Below are 19,058 nucleotides of genomic sequence, written 5' to 3'. Positions count from 1 at the left end.
AGAAGCCCAGAGATGTTGGGATTATAAATCTGCTTAATAAACAGGCTGCTCCTGAGCTAGCTGTGCTGCTGCTCACACCAAACCAGCTAAAGCACTTTCGGATATGTTTAATTCAAGCATGCTCCTTCCCTGTTTGCCTAGGTTTGGGCTACGTGAAGTGAGGGCAACACTTGTTGCTGGGTTTTGCCCTTTGTTATTTGCTGGGACGAAATGAACTCTCCAGGAAACCAGCAGCAGCTGCCAGCTCCCCATGAGGGAGCTGCAAAGAAATGCCCTTAAAATCTACTGCTGTGGGATAACTCTGGAGCAGAAGGCGAGTGCCGCAGCTTGTGGGGCTGCTGGGTGCGTGTGCGGCCCCACAAGTGTCTCCTTCCCCACGTGTCCTTCATGGGGGGAGCAGGAACATGCGCCGGGGCACATCCCGTCCATGCAGGTGGGCTCCGTGGGGCGGTGGGCCCCCAAAGCGCCACTCACGCTGACCCTGCGCGCTGGTTTTGGCAGGCGGCGCAGCCAGGCCCGGGCTGGACCCCGCGTGCGGATGCTCCGTGGGCCAGCCCTCATCCTCCTGCCTGCTGAGAGGATACAGCCGAATGAAGGCTAAGGATGTGCTATGGAGCCGGGATTAAACTGCTCCGACCTGTGTGAGGGCAACTCCAGCTTCGGCAGCCAGGAGCCACAGCAACGGACCCTGCAGGAGCTCTGCACCGTGACAGTCGTACGTACGGAGACGGGGCGGCTCTGGAAAAAGGGGCTGGATCCCCAGAAATGAGCCCGAGGGAGGGATGGATGGGGGAAACGAGGCACATAACAGCAGAACGCGCCCTGCAGCCAGCGGGTGAGTGACGGCCTCCGGAGATGGCCTCTCCAGAACATTCCTAGATAGCACCCCACCACTAGCCAGAGGCCAAGGAAGCAGCTGCAGAGCAGGACAGCCCAGCTGTGCCCAGGAGTCCTCCCGGGCAAGCAACATGGAAAATCCCCTGGGAGCAGACATGATGTGCCTGTCTGTGCCCTTGGCCTCCTGCATTCTCCCCAACTCCGAGTGCTTTTCGAGTACTAAGAGAGAGGATTTAATTAAAAGCCAACCCCTATAGTAAATGGTACTTCCTTCCCCACTACCTAAGTCAGTAGCAATGACACAGGGATGCACCTCTCTGCGATGGGCTCCGCGTGAGCCTGCTGCATGGACCAGCTAGGCTTGGATTGCTTGACTTGCCACTGCATCCTGTGTGGACCTTTAATGAGACGAACATAAGCTGCTCGGCTCCCCTGGCTCTGGCAGCTTTGTTGCAATTAATATTCTCCCTGCTGCGGCTGGGGTTTATGCTCTGCTCAGCTGCAAATGAAGCGCTCCATCAACTTCAAGCATTCAGAAACCACGGACATCCAGGGAAACAGTAATCAGTCTGTGTTGGTGTGTGTGTGTGTGTGTGCGCGCACGTGTTTGGAAAGGAAAGGTGAATTGCAGCTCCCTGGGTGACTCCTTAGAGGAACTTGCAGTGATGTTTTAGGCTGCAGCCAGAGGTAAAACGATACTGCTGTGACACTAGGTCAGTCAGGGTGGAGAAATTGGATGGTGCTGCAGCCTCTTACTGACCCTGAACAGCCGTATCGGCCTCTCTGGGCTGCTGGTAACTGAGAGGATGGCCATGATTTATGCAGCAGAATTAGTTTTTTTGTGTTTTTTTTTCTGATTTTTTTTTTTAATAGCCAGTTCTAGAATCAGGTGAGTGGGGTCAGCTTGCCTCACCATCTGGGCTGCCTGCTGTGGTTTCATCTCCCAGAAAGCCAAAAGCCCTTTCCCAGCCAGTCTGGGGGAGAGCGGTGGAGAAGAGGCAGGGAGCAGTTCGGAGGCGGGAGATGAACATCTCCGCAGGGATCCCACTGCTCTGCTCCGAGAGGAGGCCGAGCCACCTGCATGTGCAGCTGCACCCCAATAATGCGTCAGGGGTAGCAGCTGCTCTTGGCGGTCTGTCTTGCTCAGCCCAGGTTTGCAGCACCCAACAGTCGCCGTCGTGGGGAGCAGAGCCCAGAGCAGCTCCAGCACCTCAGCTCTACTCCAACCCCTTATGAGCTCTCCATGGAGTGACATGGACCAGCTGTGAACTTCCAAGCTGCAGTGCAAGCACTTCTGCTGGAGCCCAGCAATGTGGCCAAACTACAGCAATGTCCCTGAAGTGACTGACTGTGTAGGGGGTTCTTTCTCAGTCTCCAGAATTGCTCTTTGCACATTTTTGTTTTAGTTTTAAGTTTTTGGTATGCCACAATATGTATCCAGCTGTGGCAGAGGAACCTGACTTCTCCTCTCCCTCCGTAAACATTGCCTGATTTCCCCCTGCAAATTTATTTCTTGTGATGCTGGAAGAAGTAGGAAAAGATCTTGAAGGAAGAACTGAGGGTGTGTGGCAATGGTAGCTGTTAGAAAAATATTCTCTTACTATACAAACTGAGTGCATGTGATCTGGAATATTTGAGAAAGGGTTTAGACAGCACCTCTGAGGATGTTTTTCAAAGGGTAGATCCCCACATAGGGTATCTCAATGTTCTGTGTCTATCTTCTGACGAGAGCCACACTGATAAACATGATTGTAGTGACTGTGTATGCACTGAGCTCTGGAAGATGAGATGGGCTCTTTCCATCCCATGTATTATTCCTCAGCATGAGACCTTTAGTCTATTCAAAGTCACATAGCTTTCCATGAGCTGGTGTCGGGGTAGCACTGCAGAACTTAGTGAGCAGGTGTGTGCTCACAGCTCTGTGCTCTCCTCATCCTTCCCCTTCAAGAGGTTGTACTGACTTTTAAATAGAAGATCTGTAAGTAACACGCTCACATAGTATATGTGGACAAACCTAAGCTTGCACATCACATTAAAATTGCTGGAATAGTTTAGATCCAAAGTGGAAGTAAGATTCTTCCCCTTTTTAATAGAAGCAGAACAGTCACTGTTGTTAAGTGGTGATTTAAAATGATAAGATCTCCTTTAAATCTTGAGGCGCAGTAATAACGCGAACCTGAAAGAAGAGCAAATTTGAAGTAAGCATCTCTGTCCAAAATAGAAAGCGAGCACAAAGCCCCAGGAAAAAAAGTCCACTTGTTCCCCCCGTTTCCCTGGTATGCCAGTCAGCAGTCTCGGCTGTCCAGTGGCAAGGAAGAGAAGCAGCATTTTGGGATGGTTTTTCATAGGCACTTGGTAAAAGGCCTGTCCTGCACCACGGCTCAGGGTAACTCATGGCCCATGGTCTTGGTGCAAGCTCTGGCTCTCCCACCTTAGACCTGACACGAGAGCCAGGTCTCTCCCTCTGTGTCCTGGTGAGGTACTGGGTCCCTTCTCTCTCTTTTTGCTTTGTTTTGTTTTGTTTTGTTTTTGTTTTCTGCACCAGCTGACAGCTGTATTGCTGACACCTGGTAGAATTAACCAGCTAGTTGTCTGCTGGGAGGTGGGGGTAAAGGACGATTTCTCCTAGACATAGGAGAAGTCTCCCTGCCTTTCTTTCCAAAGAAGTGAGCTAGGAATTGGAGACCTGCAGGATCCTTTTCCAGAGGGTCCTTACCTGAGATTCACTGGCTTCCTCCCAGCAATGGTTAAGAATACTCTCCTGGTTTCCTCTCTCTCATAGCCAGGACCACCTGAGTTATGTGTGTGGCTTCGTGACCCATTTGGATACTCACCTGTAAGAAGGGAGGGCTCCCAGAGCTTTTCCAGAGGGAAGTATGTTTTGAATGTGGTGGGATTGCCCTCTCCTGTGTGTTCTGCATGGGCTGAGTACAGCAGAGCTCGTGTCCTGTCTGTGCACAGCTTATTAGTCCTGTCAGCACAAGGACGTCTGGTCATGGCGAGGGGTTGGAAGATGTGCTTTCAAGTCCCTTCCAGTCCTTCAGGAGGATACATGCAAGAGGGCATGTCAGGGAGCAGATCTCTTTTTCTGGGAGCCCCCACGATGCCCCCTTCCTCCTCACCCCTTTTGCCTTTCCTCAGACATCTTCTGACCGCAGTGGGAAGAGCTCCCCGTCCTTCTCTGCTGCTCTCTTGGGAGTTGTGTGGACATTCCTGACAGGAGGAGTCCTGCTGGCCCTCTTCTTTCTCGTCTTCACAATTCGCTTCAGGAAAAACAGGTAAGAGCTTCCCTCTTCCACCGTGAAACTTCTCACGAGCTGGGGCAACAGGGTCAGGTTCCCACAGTCCCAGGGTAGGAGCTGATGGTCAGCTAAGGTCAGGAAGGTACAACCCTGGAGAAACAGTTCTGGGCAAGTAAGAGCAATCCCTGGGGATGTTGTGGCTTTCTCTGTCATATCCTGTCTTGACCTCTGCTGGAGTCAGTCCTGTTTGGACTATGAGTCAGCCTCCTTGAGGCCGGGAGCTATGGACAAGGCAGAGCTTCGAGGACCCCCGCACGTCGTAGGCTGCAGCTGTTGGAAGGGTCTTGTGAGGGAAGAGCCTGCCGTTCCCTGGCCCCTTGTGGCTGGAGCAGCAGTGCCTGGTCTCATCTCCACGATGGGACTGACCCAAGCATCAGCAGGAGAGCAGAAAGAGAACTGGTCTGCCTCTCCGTGCCACGAGCTGTGCGAGCAAAGCCATCAGAGCTGCATGAGCAAAGCCATCACGCTCTCCACAACATGCACGTTTGCTTCCTGGTGCTGGACCCGTCATGGTTTGAAAATATGGCTAAGCTTTCTGGATCCAGATAGGTGGGGAGTATGGTCTGTGTTGCTAAGAGACCTGGATGGTGACATGAAGGCTTTCCATGGTATCATTCAGGCTGTGCAAAGGATATAAAAGGTCCAGGTCCCCTGAGTGCCACATAAATCAGTCAGTTCAGTGATTATATTCATATATGCATAGCTAGCTCAAGCACCCTCTCAGCCAGCCCTCAGCCTGAAAGCTTGCTTTCCTAGTCTCCCCTAGCAATTTTGAGTGTGTTGCCTGCCTCCTTGCCACCTTCTCCTCAGTTTCGTTGGCCTCCTCTCTTCTTTCTCCCATTCCCATTAGGTGCACACATCTCCAGCTTTACTTAAAGCCTTTGTGCTCTGTGTGCCTTGCTTTGTACGGAGACGTGCATCTGCATATATCCCAGGCTGCTCCTGTTTTGGTGATCTGGTTCTGTTAAGGAACGTGATGCTCCTTATAACTGCCTTAAACTCAGAAAACTCCTGTACATGATGGTTTTATCTTGATTCCTGCGTCCATTTTGCTGCAGTAGCTGCACAGTCTGTCTCCAGGTCTCAAGCATTTAATTTATCGGAGCAGATCGGTGTTGAGCTCTGTGGCCATCTTATTTGATTACAAAATTATCGAGGCCCCCAAAGAGGTTCTCGGAGTGCAACTGTAATGAACGTGCGTTCCTTCTTTGCACCACAGCAAACAAATGCTGCTCTGCCTGCTGAATGCAGAGGCGACCTTTGCCAGCCCGCAGCTGAGACCGCAGTCTGATTAATGTCTTTCACCAGGGGGAGAGGCATGATGAGGAGGCAGGCAGGGAGGGAGCTGCATTGAGTCTTAGGCTCTGTGTCACTTCAGAGGTAGCAAGAATCGGTAGGGAGTTCAAGGGAGAGAAAAGAAATTAGTAGCAGAAGATGAAGGGCTGAATCTGTGCAGAGGGAAGAGAGGAGCTTAGGCTTTTTGCTTGGTGGGAGCGGTGGGGAAGGGTGACAGGTCTGTGGAGATCAGTGGTTTGGCTCTCCTTCCTGAATGCAGTTGCAAGATTATGAGTAATGGCAAGAAACCTCCCCCAGCCGCATTAGAGCCGTTTCCCGCTCTGCTTCCCGCTGCCTCGCGGCAGAGGGCAGTGCCGGCAGCTGCTGGCCTGGCGCGCGGGAAGCGGAGCCACGCACCGGGCCGCGGCTCCCGGCGGGATGCAGGGCCAGCGGCCACACGGCAAGTTTGGCCTGGCACGAGCATAGGTAGCACAGGGGCTGGGGTGGCCAGAGCCTCCCTGGTGTACTTGGTGGCCAAAGCCCATTGCTTGCCGTCGTTTTGTCCATAAGGACGCCAGCTGAAGCTGCTCCAGTTAGGCTTTCCATGCCACGGGCACGTGCAGGGCATGCACTGGGCCATGGGACCAGTTCATTACCCATCTGTCTGGGGGAGATGGGGTCTTGCTGCCCCACAGGAGTGCTGGGATGGGGCAAAACGAGTACTTGAAAGACAGGGAAGCACCCTAGAAGTACTGGGGAGGGGACGGGGTACACCATGAAGCAGGGCCTGAGCTTTCCAGGGAGCTGTGAGCATGGGCGGCTGGGGCAGCGAGCCAGGGAGGTGTCCCTTATAGCCGTCATCATCCATGTGAGGGGACCTTGCCCCCTTGCTGCCAGCTCATGGCGCTCAGTAACTGTCACTGCCTTCCCTGCTTTGTTTCCCGGAGGATTGTGAAGATGTCCAGCCCCAATCTGAACATTGTGACCCTGCTGGGCAGTGGCTTGACTTACTCTAGCGCTTACCTCTTTGGGATTCAGGAGCAGAGCCTGCTGTCCGGAGACTCGGTGGAAATGCTTATTCAGGTGGGTGATTTGCTGGGATGAGTGTTTACGTGCACGTATGCTTGCCCACGCTCTTCCTTACGGTAGGTCACCATCCAGCTCCTGGGCACATTTGACCGAGTGATTTCCACCTATACAAAATGATATCTTACATCTGCAGAACCTCCTTTATTTGATTTTTGGAAAGCCAACAGCACAAGGAGGAAAGCAAGTCAGGTCTCCACGGGAGGGAGCAGTGCCCACAGCAGCTGCCCCCACAGAGAGCCAGACAGACTACTTGGCTTTTAAATATAGAATATGGAGGCCAGCACGCGAGCTTCTCAGGTGCAGATCTTTGCAGAAATGCCGGCTGGTGTGATGGATCCCCAGCTCCTGATGTGGGACACGCTGCTTTCAGACCAGGGACTTGGCAGTGACCCAGCGAGGGCAACGGGATGTGACGCAGAGATGCTGAGAAGCAAGGTCCTGCTCAGCCATCTGGGTGGAGATAATTAACAGAGATGACAGTGATTTATTGTCACTTCGACCCTCTGTGCAGCTGTCACTCTCAAGCTGCCCGGCTCTCACTCCTCTGACAAGAGCCTTTCGAGGCAGAGAGAAAGAGGCAGGGATTTCTGCCAAGCAGCTCCCTCCTGACTGCCTGTTTGCTCCTGCCACCTCTGCTCTGCATCCTGGATATGCTGCTGTTGTCTCCACATGGGTGGACTGCAGCGGCATGGGTGTATATGAATTTATTTTACCCCGTAGCCGCCTCTCTAGTTACCCAACATGGCCCTCCCGAAGCCAGAGCACCATAGCTCCATCCCCACCGTGTCCTTTTATCCCATCTTTCGGGCAGATCCTCCTGGCCAGGAACAGCCCAAGCGCCGCTGCTTCCTCCCCACCTCGCTGCCCTCCCTCCACAGGTGCGGCTCTGCTTGCTGTGCGTCGGGAGCTCCCTGGTGTTCGGGCCTGTCCTGGGCAAAAGCTGGCGGCTCTACAAAGTGTTCACCCAGCGCGTGCCGGACAAGCGGGTGGTGAGTACCCGTGCCAGGGCGCTGAGCTGCCCCGTGCCGGTTCCCTCCCTCTGCGAGGCGCCTGCACGGGGGAGGCAGCAAGAAGGAAGGGAAAAAACACTCTGCAGCAGAGGGACGAACTCTAGGAAGTCCCAAAGCGCTTTGGAATAACTGATAAGGCTGGCGAGTAATGGGGAAGGTGGGAGACGGGGATGCAAGAAGCTGGATACCACAGTTTGCTTTCATTACACAGCACGTCAGTGTTTATGTCCAGGTTTGGACTGATTGCTTTTGGGAGATGAAGATAAGCCAGGAACTTCAAGTATCTTCTTGGATGTGGGGTAACCCCCAAGTGCTTCTGATATTTTGGGTGAAGGGAGGGAGCACTGGCTACTCTCCCACAGGAAAGAGAAAGGGAAAACATTAGCTGTGAGGAAAACGAGAGCCACCTGTATATTCTTATTCATGTAAGAGCAGGTTTGCCGTGCACAAAGGCCATTTTCCAATAGGGAAAGAAATGAGCCTTAGGGGAAAAGTGTAATGAGAGGGTTCGCAGAGGAACAGAGCACAGGCAAGGACTGCCATTACTGAGGGATCTGAGGTCCATGTTAGATTTGCAATATAAGCTTTTATTTTCACTCTTTTTCTTTCTGCCTGTGATGTAGGTAAGTAGATGATGCTTCTGTTTTGTAAATGCTTTTTTTTTTTTTTTTTTGGAGATGCTCTGAGAGCATCTGGGGATGCTCTGAGAGCAGGGCGTTTCCCAGCTAGCCGCATAGTTGGTGAGAGTTTATTCATGGCCCCAATTCTGATTGGGTCTCCAGGAGTTTTGCAGACAAAGATAGTGATCTATATCCACTTGAATACAGGGGACCTGTAGGACTCCCTGTAGGACCTGGGCGAAGCATCCAGGTAAGCATGTCCCTTGGAAGAAAGAAGCAGAAAGAGGTCCATGGGGAAGGAGGTTATTGGTGTCTCCTTGCTCCTGACTATAGCACTTTCTGCATGTTCCTGCAGATTATCAAAGACCTCCAGCTGCTGGCGATGGTGGCAGCGCTGGTGCTGGCAGATGCCGTGCTGCTTCTGACGTGGGTATTCGCTGATCCAATCCAGTGTTTCCGAAGCCTCAGCGTCTCACTGCGGGTAAAGGGATAAGGAGAGGTGGGGGAGCATCGTGGTGTGTCCTGTCTGATTTCTGTGCAAATGTGGGTGCATGGTCAGGTACTTGGTGGTAGGAGAAATCAAAGGAAAGGAAGGAAGACATGAAGGAAGATGGATTCAGAGGTCTCCTTTACCAAACAATAAAGTCTAGTGATGACCTTGACCAAGCTGTGCTGGTCACCTGGTTGGCAGGGTTGAGATCCATGGCATCTGCAGATGATTAACCATGTTTAGGAAACCTGGATGTTAATCATCTGGGTTTGTCATGTTGGTAGATGAATATCAAAATCTTTCTTCCTTTAACTCTCCGCCTCTGGCAGCACCAGTTTTGGTGCTTCTCTTTTGGGATTTTCAGAGGAGAGCTATTTGTGACTGTAGAGCTGTCTGTCTGTCCCTGCTCCCGGGCAGGCAGAGCAACCTTCACTTCTGTGTTCCCTTTGCCTCCTAGGTGACAGAGAAGGGCATGACGTGTTCCGTGAGCCGGATGCAGTCCTGCGCCTCTCTTTACGCTGACCTTTGGCTCATTCTCATTTTAGGGTTTAAGGTGCGTAGCCTCTTTATTGATTCTTGCCTCCTATCTCACCTCCTCCCAGCTTGATGGCAGCAGCATCTGCAGTTTCATGGCCCTCCCAGCCTATGTGCATATTGCACATATCTGCTGCTCCTGATAAGTAATGAAAGTCCTCCCATCTCCATTGCTTGCCATCTTGATGCTTCCTTGCATTCTCCATAAAATCCCTAACTTCTTTCCTGCCTCTCTATCTTTTCTGCATGAGCTTGAACACACTCTCTCTCTAGTTCTCTCCCTGTAAACTCTCACATCTCATCTATACACCATCTTAAAGCTTGTGTCTTTATATTCCCCAAAGTTCACTTCTTCCATAAGGCCTCAGATGACTGTCTGCTACAGAGATGTAGTATGTAGTTGAGACCCTGAGTCCTCTGAGCATAAATCCAAGAGGTGCAAGTGAGAAGTGCTTGGTGTCTAACTTGAGGATGAGCATCAGCTTAATTATAACAGTGAAATACACTTTCACTGATGTAATTTGTACGTGGCCATTCTTATTCCATCAGAGTTAGTTATACGGATATAACTATGTAGGTATAATTACAGCAGTAATTATCTGTGCTCTCATGTGTTCCTGGGTTGGCAGAGGTTAGAAGCGTTTCAGAAAGCTGATTTTGATGAACCTTATGAGATCACGGCTTCTTTGTGAATGACTCAATCTGTATGCAATACAAGCAGTTCCTTTCTGACTCATTATAATGTAATATACATCGACCGTCTACCAAGAGTCATAGGGAAAACAGCAGCAGGAGACCTCAGGACACTGTCAAGTCCTTCTCCTGCTCCAGCTCATCTTAGAGACATTTGTCTAACCCATTCTTACAGGGCTAGGAATTGTAGACCTTCCTTGGGCTGCCTGTTTCAGTGCTCCTTCCCTGGCTTTGCCTCTAGTTTGTATGAGGTTTCTTCAGGTTTTAGGTGGGTAATGCTTGTGTCTACAACTGCTGCAAACTCCATTCCTCTCGTTCAGAGTAAGACGTGCCCAGCTATATCTTCTCTTCATGGTGTTGCCTTGAACCTGACTCTGATCCTATCTACTTGGTTTCACAGCAGAACTTCTTTAGTGGTTCCTCTGGAGCTAACGTGGATTGACAGTAATGTACAAGTAGGTTTCCCTGTGAATGAATGTAGCACTTCTTATCTTCCACGACATTAATATGCTAAGCCCTTTGTGAAGCCACTCACTATATTATCCTGGTTTTACAAGCCCAGAGCAATGAACAGAAATTACTTGCCAATGTCACACCTTGAATTATGAGCAAAGTCCTTTGCTCAAGATTAAAATAAATAAAAAAATAAAGCATAGTCCTGTGCTTATTCTCCAGTGTCAAAGTCCTGGTTAAGTAGATAGCACTGCTTTGTCTGTGTCCTCGCAGACTGTAAGAGTTTTCAATGGGACTTGGGTGTTTTTTTTTTCTCGCCCAGAGACTGGTAAGTGGCTTGTCCTTGGGACATGTATTTGGAGGTGAATGTGGTTATGAACTAGTGCTGATCCCACACATCAGATTTGGGTCTCAGCCTTGCTCCCAGCAAGACAGGTCACAATTCCTCCTTGGGAATTACTGGTGCTGCTACATTGGGAGTTTCAGTACAAGGGCCGTGGACATGAACCTCTCTTGCTCAAAAGAGTGTAGGCTGAAGAACATAACCCTGAAGTGACCATTGAGATCATCAAATCTTGGGCCTTACAGCCACAAGATAGAGCGATCTAGGACAGGCTAAAAAGCATCTGGTACACAAGTCACAGAGAATTTCTTGATGCTTTTTAATATCTGTTGGTAAAAGACTTAAAAAGCCTTTTATCTTTATTTATCTATTTACTTTCATTTGTCTATATTACGTGCCATAGGAAAAATGTAGGAGACGTTCTTGATACTCTCAGTCCTTGCATGAGCAGGGAATTTGTTAGGCAGTATTTCCAGACTATCCTAAAAATAGTACCTAGGCTATGCTACAGAGGAGGGCAAAAAATAGTCAGTGTTTCCTACCAGTCTGACCTGGTGAAGGACAGAATTCCTTCCTGACCTGCAATCTAGTGATTAGCTCACTCCGAGCTACGCTGGGAATATGCACCAGGGAGGCACTTGAGAGGCAGTGTGGTAGGGAAGTCTGTCTGAAACAACCAACCTGCTTTTGAGGAGGGAAGATCTCTGTGCACAGAGCATTTTTTTAACACCTTTCACCACCACTAGATGCAGGAAAGAAACTGTAAAGGGCAGGGAAAAGAACAGTAGTCCCGAATCCCAGGAAAATCCCAGCAGTTCCCTGGATTTTTGTTTAAGGAGGCGTCAGCTACATCTCTTTCCCCCTGAGAGTCTGCAGCTTCTGCCTTGCTTTTTCCTTGTCTAGCTATCTCCATTCTGCTCTATCAGTATTACACTGTTGCTTTTTGATGGCAGAGTGGGGTTTTGGTTTGGTTGGTTAGCTGGTTTGTTTTTCCTCTCTGCTTCCCTGAAGTGATTTCTGTCTGTTGTCTCCCTGTCTGTCCGTGGTGTTCCCATCCCAGCACTCTGGAGGGAATATTTCCCTCGCGCGCTCCTCGCGTGTCCTGGCTGTGGGTGGCACTGCCTGCCAGCCTCCTCTTCAGCTCCCGCTCGGGTGCTGCTGGCGCCCCTCAGCCAGGACCCCCGGGGCCTGCCGGGCACTGCCCGTCGTGCCAGGCAGCCTGCGTGGCACCTGCAGCAGCGTGCTGGGTGGCTGCTGCAGAGCTACCAGCGCGAGCGCAGAGTCTGCATTATAGATCAAAGAGCATTAATTAGGGTTGTACTGAATGTATCCGAGCAATCTTAGCTCAGCATGAAGTGGGGGTTGGCTGTGTCAGGCTGTAATTTTCCACAATTTGGAAATCTTCTCTGAACTTTTATGTTTTTTTCCTGAACTGTTTTCTGATTCCAGAGTATCCTGTTGCTGTATGGGACATACTTGGCCGGTCTGACCGAAAACGTCAGCTCTCCACCAGTCAACCAGTCCTTGACGCTCATCGTTGGGGTCAACCTCATTTTCCTGGCTGCTGGGACTGTCTTCTTAGTTCATCGCTTCTTCCACGCTTGGCACAACCTGCTGTTTGGTTTCACCTCTGGGGGCATCTTTGTGTGTACAACGACAATCAATTGCTTCATTTTTGTCCCACAGGTATGCAGCCTCTGTTCAGAGAGCCACTTGGAAATGGGCATGCTTGGGGGGTAGCAGCTGTAGAGGCCTAAGCATTTATTTTTCCTGCCTTTTATTATTTTTTTCCCTAAATATTCAGGCAAAGCTGCACAGCTCCCCAGTTGCTCTGCTCTGCTCCAAGTTGGGTGTCCCCAACATACAAGTGGCTCTGCTTCCCCAACAAGTTCCTCAGTTCTCTGAGGGCTGAGTTCCTCTCCCCAGAGCCCAGGATGGATCCTTCTCCCCTGCACCTAGATTTGAACCATTTCTCCACTCCTTTCCTTGCCCTCAGCACCACAGTGCACCTTCTCCTGCAGCCACCCACCCTACAACTGCTGCCAGGGCCAGTTGTGGGGCCTGGCATACCTGGCCCATCCTTTGATGTATGTCCTTTGCCCTGTGCTGACGTTACGTAGGAACTCTGAGTGCAGGCTTAGAGCTACCTCTCAGAAACCCTTGTCCAAGAGCGTGACATGAGTGATGCTTATGCCAGATCACCCGTGCAGGTGATCTGGGCTGCTGTTGTGACAGTGGGACAGCTGCTGGAAGAGGGGAGAGGAACACAGCTTTGTGAGGTGGGAGTTGCAGACCTGTTTTAAGGAAGCTTTTTGGGGCAACTCTCTGCTTTTCTGCTTCCCATGTTTTCCAGGGGAATCTGGCATGTTTGACTGTAATGTTCATGGGAAAAATACTCTCATTGTTACAATGAGAGGAAACAGTTGTTTACTCAGTTTTATATTTGGAGGGATATTTGGGCTCGAGGAAATGAGGAGAGGGAGAGAAAGAAGTGAAGCACAAGAAAGCAGTTTGGAAAAAGGGAAGGCTTGAGGGGATCTTATCACTGTGTATAAATATCTGACAGGAGAAATGGAGCCAGCTACCAGGTATCTGGTGACGGGACAAATTGAAATACAGGAAACTCCATTTAAACACCAGAGGGGCAGCAAAAAAAAAAAATCTTTTGACATGAATGGGGTCAAACACTGGAACTGGTTGCCAGTTGTGGTGTCACTATCCTTGAAGATACTTAAAGCCAAGTGGACACAGTCTGGGCAACCTGCAGTAGCTGACCCTGTTTAAGAAGGGGCATTGGACTAGATGGATCTCCAGAAACCTCTGCCAACCTCACTGACCCTTCCTGCTTCTTCTCCCAAATATTTAGCTTAAGATGTACGCTTCGTGCTTGTCTATAAGGCCTGAGTTTCCTCTTCCCACCATACTTAATGGATCCTCCTCCCCTGTGCCCAAATTGCTAAATGTTACTATTAGTAAATGTTACTGTCCTGAGTTTGCTCAACGATTCTCCGGTGATCAGCTGAGAGGGTAAAATCGCAAGGACCTGACCCACTAGATTACCAGCCCCTGGATTAGGGACCAGGTGTCCTGTGCCAAGCACCAAACCTACCGGAGGCTCTCTGTAGACTGGGAGACCTGCAGACCTGGGCAAGGAGGGAGAGGCTGATGAACTGCACAGCACAGGTTGACTGTGCATTCTGCCTGCCCTATTTTTCTACTGTAGCCTTGGGGCCTTGAACGTTTTATTTAACTTAGATCTTTTAATTCATCAGCTTTTAAATTTTTTTTTTTCCTCTCCTTAATGGGCTTGCTCTCCTGTTGCTCATTTGAAATCGATGAGCAGCTGGATCCAGGCTGCACGCGGCTTTCGCGCACACACGATCCAGGGAAGCAGACCTCAAGCAGTGCTGATTTTCAGCTTGTCCCCAGCGATTCAGGGCTCGGCGAGTGCTGCTCTCTGGGCATTACTGAGTCGGGGAGAAGGAGGAGGGGGTTTCTGCAGTGTGCATAAGCAGGAACTATCCGTATTGAAAGCTAAAAGCAAGGGCAGGCTAGGGCTTTGCCTGGGGTTTGCGGGAGGCTCCGAGTGAGTCCGCCGCGTGGCTCAGCCGTCCCTCTCCGTGCTCATCTGTCACTGCCGGTCTTTGTCTCCCTCCCTGCCTGCCCCTTTGTCTGGCTCCGTCTCTCGCGCTGCCTCTGCCCTGCTGCGTGCGCGCGGCCTGCGCCCAGCGTGCCTCCAACGGCTCCTTCCCTTCACCAGCTCCAGCAGTGGAAAGCCTTTGAAGAGGAAAACCAAACTGTGAGCCACATGGCCAAGTATTTCACCAGCCCGAGCCGGAGCTGCCACTCGGCCTGCAGCGCAGAGCAGCTCTGCCAGATGATGGGGGAGAAGAGCTCCATGCAGCGGCTGCTCTTGGAGGTACGGGGGGCTTGGCCCCAGCTGTGTGCCCTCCCTGCCCAGCTCCTTCTCTGTGTGGAGGAGACCCATTTGCTTTTCTGACCTGTTTGCTTTTAAATCCTCAGCGTGCCTGTACCCTTTGCCCGTGCTGGGCTTGACGTATTTATTTGTTTAACGCAGAAAAACGCCGTGATCGAAAGCCTCCAGGAGCAGGTGAACAACGCCAAGGAGAAGCTGATGAGGCTGATGGCGGCCGAGTGCGGCTGCGCGCCGGCGCCTGAGGCGGCCCCATGCGCTGCCTTCCCCTCGTGGTGCCGGAGCGCGGGTGGGCGGCGCGGTGGCGGCGACGGGCTGCCCATGGAGCGCTGTCCTGCTGAGCCGGCCGGCTGGCAGGCTCCCGGTTTGCCGAGCACGCCGCGTGGCCCGGTGCCCTGTGGCATGCAGGAGTGCGGGGGTGATGCTGAGGAGCTCCAGGGAGCCGTGAGCCCCGCAGCGCCTGAGGAACCCGCGTGCTCTCAGGCGCTGCTCTTTGATGTAGGGGAGGGCGTCCTTGAGCACAGCCCCAAGGCTGTCCCCGAGCAAAGAGTGTCCCCATGGACCGGGCACCCTTTGCAGCAGCTGCCGGGTCAGGAGCCCTCAGCTGCGGGCAGGGGAGCAGGGCCTCAGGGAAGTGGTGGGGTGACCAGAGTCAACTACGTGAGCAGTGAAAAGCTACAGGAGATCTTGCAGGAGCTGAGCCTGGATAGCAAAATCAGCAGCCCGGCCTCACCTCGGGGGACCCCGCGAGGCAGCCAGGGCCCTCCTTGTGACAGGAACGACACGTGGGGAGCCCAGGGAACCTACCCAGACCCCTGCGCTCCCCTTGGCCTCGACCTGACGAGGCGGCAAAGGAGGCTCCCCCCGCCCGCCCCTTCCGCCTGCTTCCCCGGCTCCGTGTCCCCCCGCGCTTGGTGCATGGTGACCAAGGCCGTGAGCAGGATGCGAGGTGGGCCAAGTGCCTGGAGCCGCGAGGAGTCGGCACGCGTCTCTGCGGAGGAAGGAGATGGGACCAGCGGCAGGAGGCCCCTCGAGCACACGGCGCCTCCCGCCGCGGCCGTGAGTGCCGAGCTCAGCCCGCAGCCGGTGGCGCAGCAGGGCTGGCGCGAGCCCCGTGCCCACGAGACAGGCAGTGCCCTCCCAGCTGTGTGCCCAGCCCTTGGCCACGAGCAGCCCCGCGACGACTTCGTGCATCTCCTCGCGGCGCAGCGGGCTGCTCCCAGGGAGCCGGCGCAGCCCTTGCCGCGCTCGCCGCGCTACTACCCGGACTCCGACTCCAGCAGCAGCTCCGAGGAGATGTTTCACTGCTGCCACCGGCCCTACTGCGAGCTCTGCTTCCAGGGCCCGCTCGACTCCCTGGACAGCAGCAGCACGGACACGGAGCCGGGCGGCTCTGCGGATTCCTGGGCAGAGCATCACAGCAGGCCTCAGCCCGTAGTGAATTTCAAAGAAGATCTGAAACCCACTTTTGTATGACTGCCACCATGCTAGCCCAAAGGCAAGCATCACCCCTCTCCCAAAACACACTGTGTTTTAAACCATACAAAAGAAATACATCCCCTTGAGGGAAGTGTGTTGCGCCCGGATTCAGGTGTAGGAGACCAATCTTAAGTCTCTCTAGGCAGCTCTTCCAGATCCAGGCTCGGACTGCGGATCCTGCTTGTCCGATAAAGGGTTAGCAGCCCTCTGAGAAAGTGGCCCGTGGTTTCATCCTGGCTGCTCGGAAGAGCTGCCTGTGTCCTACAGACACCGAGCTGCTCCCCATCCCAGTGGCCCAGCAGAAAGCCGCGGGACTGAGGGGACTGTAGAGCTGGACTTCATCTCGGAGAGATCCCCTGGTTTCTTTGCCACACACAGCAGGCAGACAGACGGAGAGAGGACTTCTGTTCCCCAAGGCCGGTGCTGTGGAGCCTCCCACCAGCCCTACTTGCAACTGGAGCCTGGGAACCAGCAGACTTCAGGAGAGCTTCAGTCCGCTGCTTGCCTGGGATGTGCCAGTCTCTCAGTGGAGGAAGGAGCTCCAAGTGCACATGCAAGACTTGCTATATTTCTATTGTTTGTTTGTTTTTCTTTTTGTAATATCTGAGAAAACAGAGTCCACAGGTGACTTCTTCAGAGGTGACTTTGCATTTGGTATAGTTGAGGCACTCAGTGGTAGGTTAGACTTGGGGCAGAGCTGAAGGGAAAGAAAAGCTGAACATCTGAAAAGAGGATCTGCAATTTGTTGTTGTTTGTTTGTTTGTTTTTCTAAGGCTTGTGCCCTTTGTGTATCTTTGTGGTGGATGAAGGAGCCTGGAATGATTTAGGTTGTTTACTATTGTCTGCTCTATTTTTATCTTAGAAATATCAAGAATAGTAAATCTGGTGTGCCTGCTTTTGTTGGATGTTTGTGAAAGCATTTCGGCATGCATTTACCTTCACAGAAGAAGTGCTGAGACTTGAGGTTCAACGCCTAAGGACTGCTTTAAAAGGATGCTTTTGTGGAGAGGTGATAAAAGAAGAACTATAAATCCAACTTGGATAGAAGTTAACAATTTCCTCTCAATTATCTCTTATGATGGTGAAACCCTGATCTTTTGTATCCATGCACCAGTGTCTCCTCTTTTCCTCATTACCTTCACAGGTTTCCCCGGCTTACTGAAATCTGTATTTCTAAGACACATCTCCAAAATCAATAATCTTAGGGGGAATAACATTCTCATAGCCCCTCTTTGTTCCCAGTCTGGAAACACTCCAGAGGGTGATCCCAATTTCATTTGTCATCTTTAACTAACAGAAAGCAATTTCCTTTGGTTCTTCTTTCACACATGTCTGGGTATTTACAGCTTGAGGGCTGCATGGTCAGCTTTGCCCTGGGTGAGATGTGTTGTTTGGGTGTCTGCCACGTTTGCAGTGCAGATACACAGCCCAGGCCACAGCAAAGGTAGGGATGGAAATGTGGAGTGTTTCCAGCGATCCCAGCACAGGGAAAGACTGCACTTTCTGTCCTTGCTGCCTTCTCTGAAGCAGAAGGGATGTTGAAGAAATAGGAGGGGACGGGATATTCTACAGCAATCCCCTTAGCCTGGCAGTCCAGAGGCTTTTTTATCTTCTGGACCCACAAGATCTTCTGTGCTCCAGCAAAGCAGCACAGAGCTCATACGGCAATGGAGAGAAGGCCACAAACAGCCAATCCTCTTGGCCTCGAGAGAGCGCAATGACTGGGTGAATGAGCAGAATGCAGAGAAGAGAGTGAGTTCACAGCGACTGGTATTTTATTTATAGCCATCATTTCTCTGACAGGCTGGGGCTTTACCTGGCCCCTCGGGAAGAGGCTTCAGCTTTGTGACGTGTGGAGTGGGGAGCCCTCGGGGTGAACGCAGCCCGCGCAGTCCTCGGCAGCGGCCTCTCGCTCCCCTTTCCTGGCAGGCGTGGGCAGCGCACGCAGCCGGAGAACATGACCAAGCACTTTCTGGGCCTCAGTCAAGGGCACTGCAAGGGTCAGCCAAGCTTGCCGTGCGTGAGGTGGAGGGCACAGGCCCATGCAAGGGATGCAAAAGCCAGTGCAGATCTGGAGGGAGCCCTGCCAGCTTTGGGCAGTTTGCTGGCCAGAGCTTATGTGCTGGAAAGCCCGGGCATCTCGGAGGTGCTGTCAAGGCCCTGAGCTGCTGCTTTCATGCCAGGCAGCAGGACGTTTTATTTTGGTGAGGAACAGATGCTGCTTTCCCAACGTGTGCAATTGCTTTCCTGGCCCGGGGCAGCTGGAGAGGAGGCAAGGCCTGCCTGCAGTTTTGCAGTGCTTGCAGTAGAGGCTGCTGCTGCAGCAGCAGCTCGGGGAGCCGGGCTGCCCGCAGCCTTGCCCAGAGCCTCTGCATGTGGGAGGGAGCAGGGGCTGGCAGTGGGCAGCAAGGCCCAGCTCTCCTCCCTGGGCCGCTCCTGCCCACTGCGAAGGCTGCGGAGTCATACCCAGAGCTGGGCTCTGCTCCTGCTGCGTCGTACCCGGAGCTGGGCTCTGCTCACGTGCAGCCAGGGCCCTCCTGGGAGAGGGTGCCGGTGTGCCGGAGGAGCAGCAGCGCTGGGAAGGAGGGAAGCCCTTTCCAACAGGCAAGGATAAGGCTGGAGCCCTGCATGCGTGCAGAGGGAGGGCACTGCCTGAGATGCATAGGGCGGGCCTATAGAAGCACAGGCAGGTAGGCAGTCACTCGCATGCGCCCTGCAGAGCAACGTTCAGTCTCCAGACTGAACCAGCGGGCAGGGCAGATGGGCTGGGCTGCCCTGGGGATCTCACTAAATCAGAATAAGCACTGGAAAACTGCAAGGCAGCGTTGGCTCCTCCCGCCACTCGTTTCCGCCACTCCTGAGTGTGTGGAGATCAATAACGTGGTCTGAGGCTAGGGCATGTCACCATGGTTATAGGAAAGGATCAAACGTTAAGCCATGCGGAAGCAGCCGATATAAAAATTAACTTAAAATCCATGAGTGAATGCAGAAAAATCCTC

At 52.4% G+C, this 19,058-nt stretch overlaps 1 protein-coding gene across 1 annotated transcript; it reads left to right on the top strand.

The window, feature by feature from the left end:
• Positions 1-610: 610 nt before the first annotated feature.
• Positions 611-16,528, top strand: GPR156 (G protein-coupled receptor 156). The gene is made up of 9 exons (XM_026050333.1): positions 611-715; positions 3,979-4,115; positions 6,362-6,497; positions 7,382-7,492; positions 8,489-8,614; positions 9,081-9,176; positions 12,096-12,332; positions 14,407-14,565; positions 14,725-16,528. The coding sequence occupies exons 1-9, from the start codon at positions 611-613 to the stop codon at positions 16,054-16,056; spliced, it is 2,439 nt and encodes an 812-aa protein (XP_025906118.1). The 3' UTR covers positions 16,057-16,528.
• The last annotated feature ends 2,530 nt before the right edge of the window (positions 16,529-19,058 follow it).

Source organism: Nothoprocta perdicaria, unplaced genomic scaffold (assembly GCF_003342845.1).
Source record: "Nothoprocta perdicaria isolate Ctin4 unplaced genomic scaffold, notPer1 scaffold_68, whole genome shotgun sequence".
Classification (NCBI taxonomy): Eukaryota; Metazoa; Chordata; class Aves; order Tinamiformes; family Tinamidae; genus Nothoprocta; species Nothoprocta perdicaria.
Note: the sequence above shows the minus strand (reverse complement) of the source record. Positions and strands in the feature narration are given on the sequence as shown.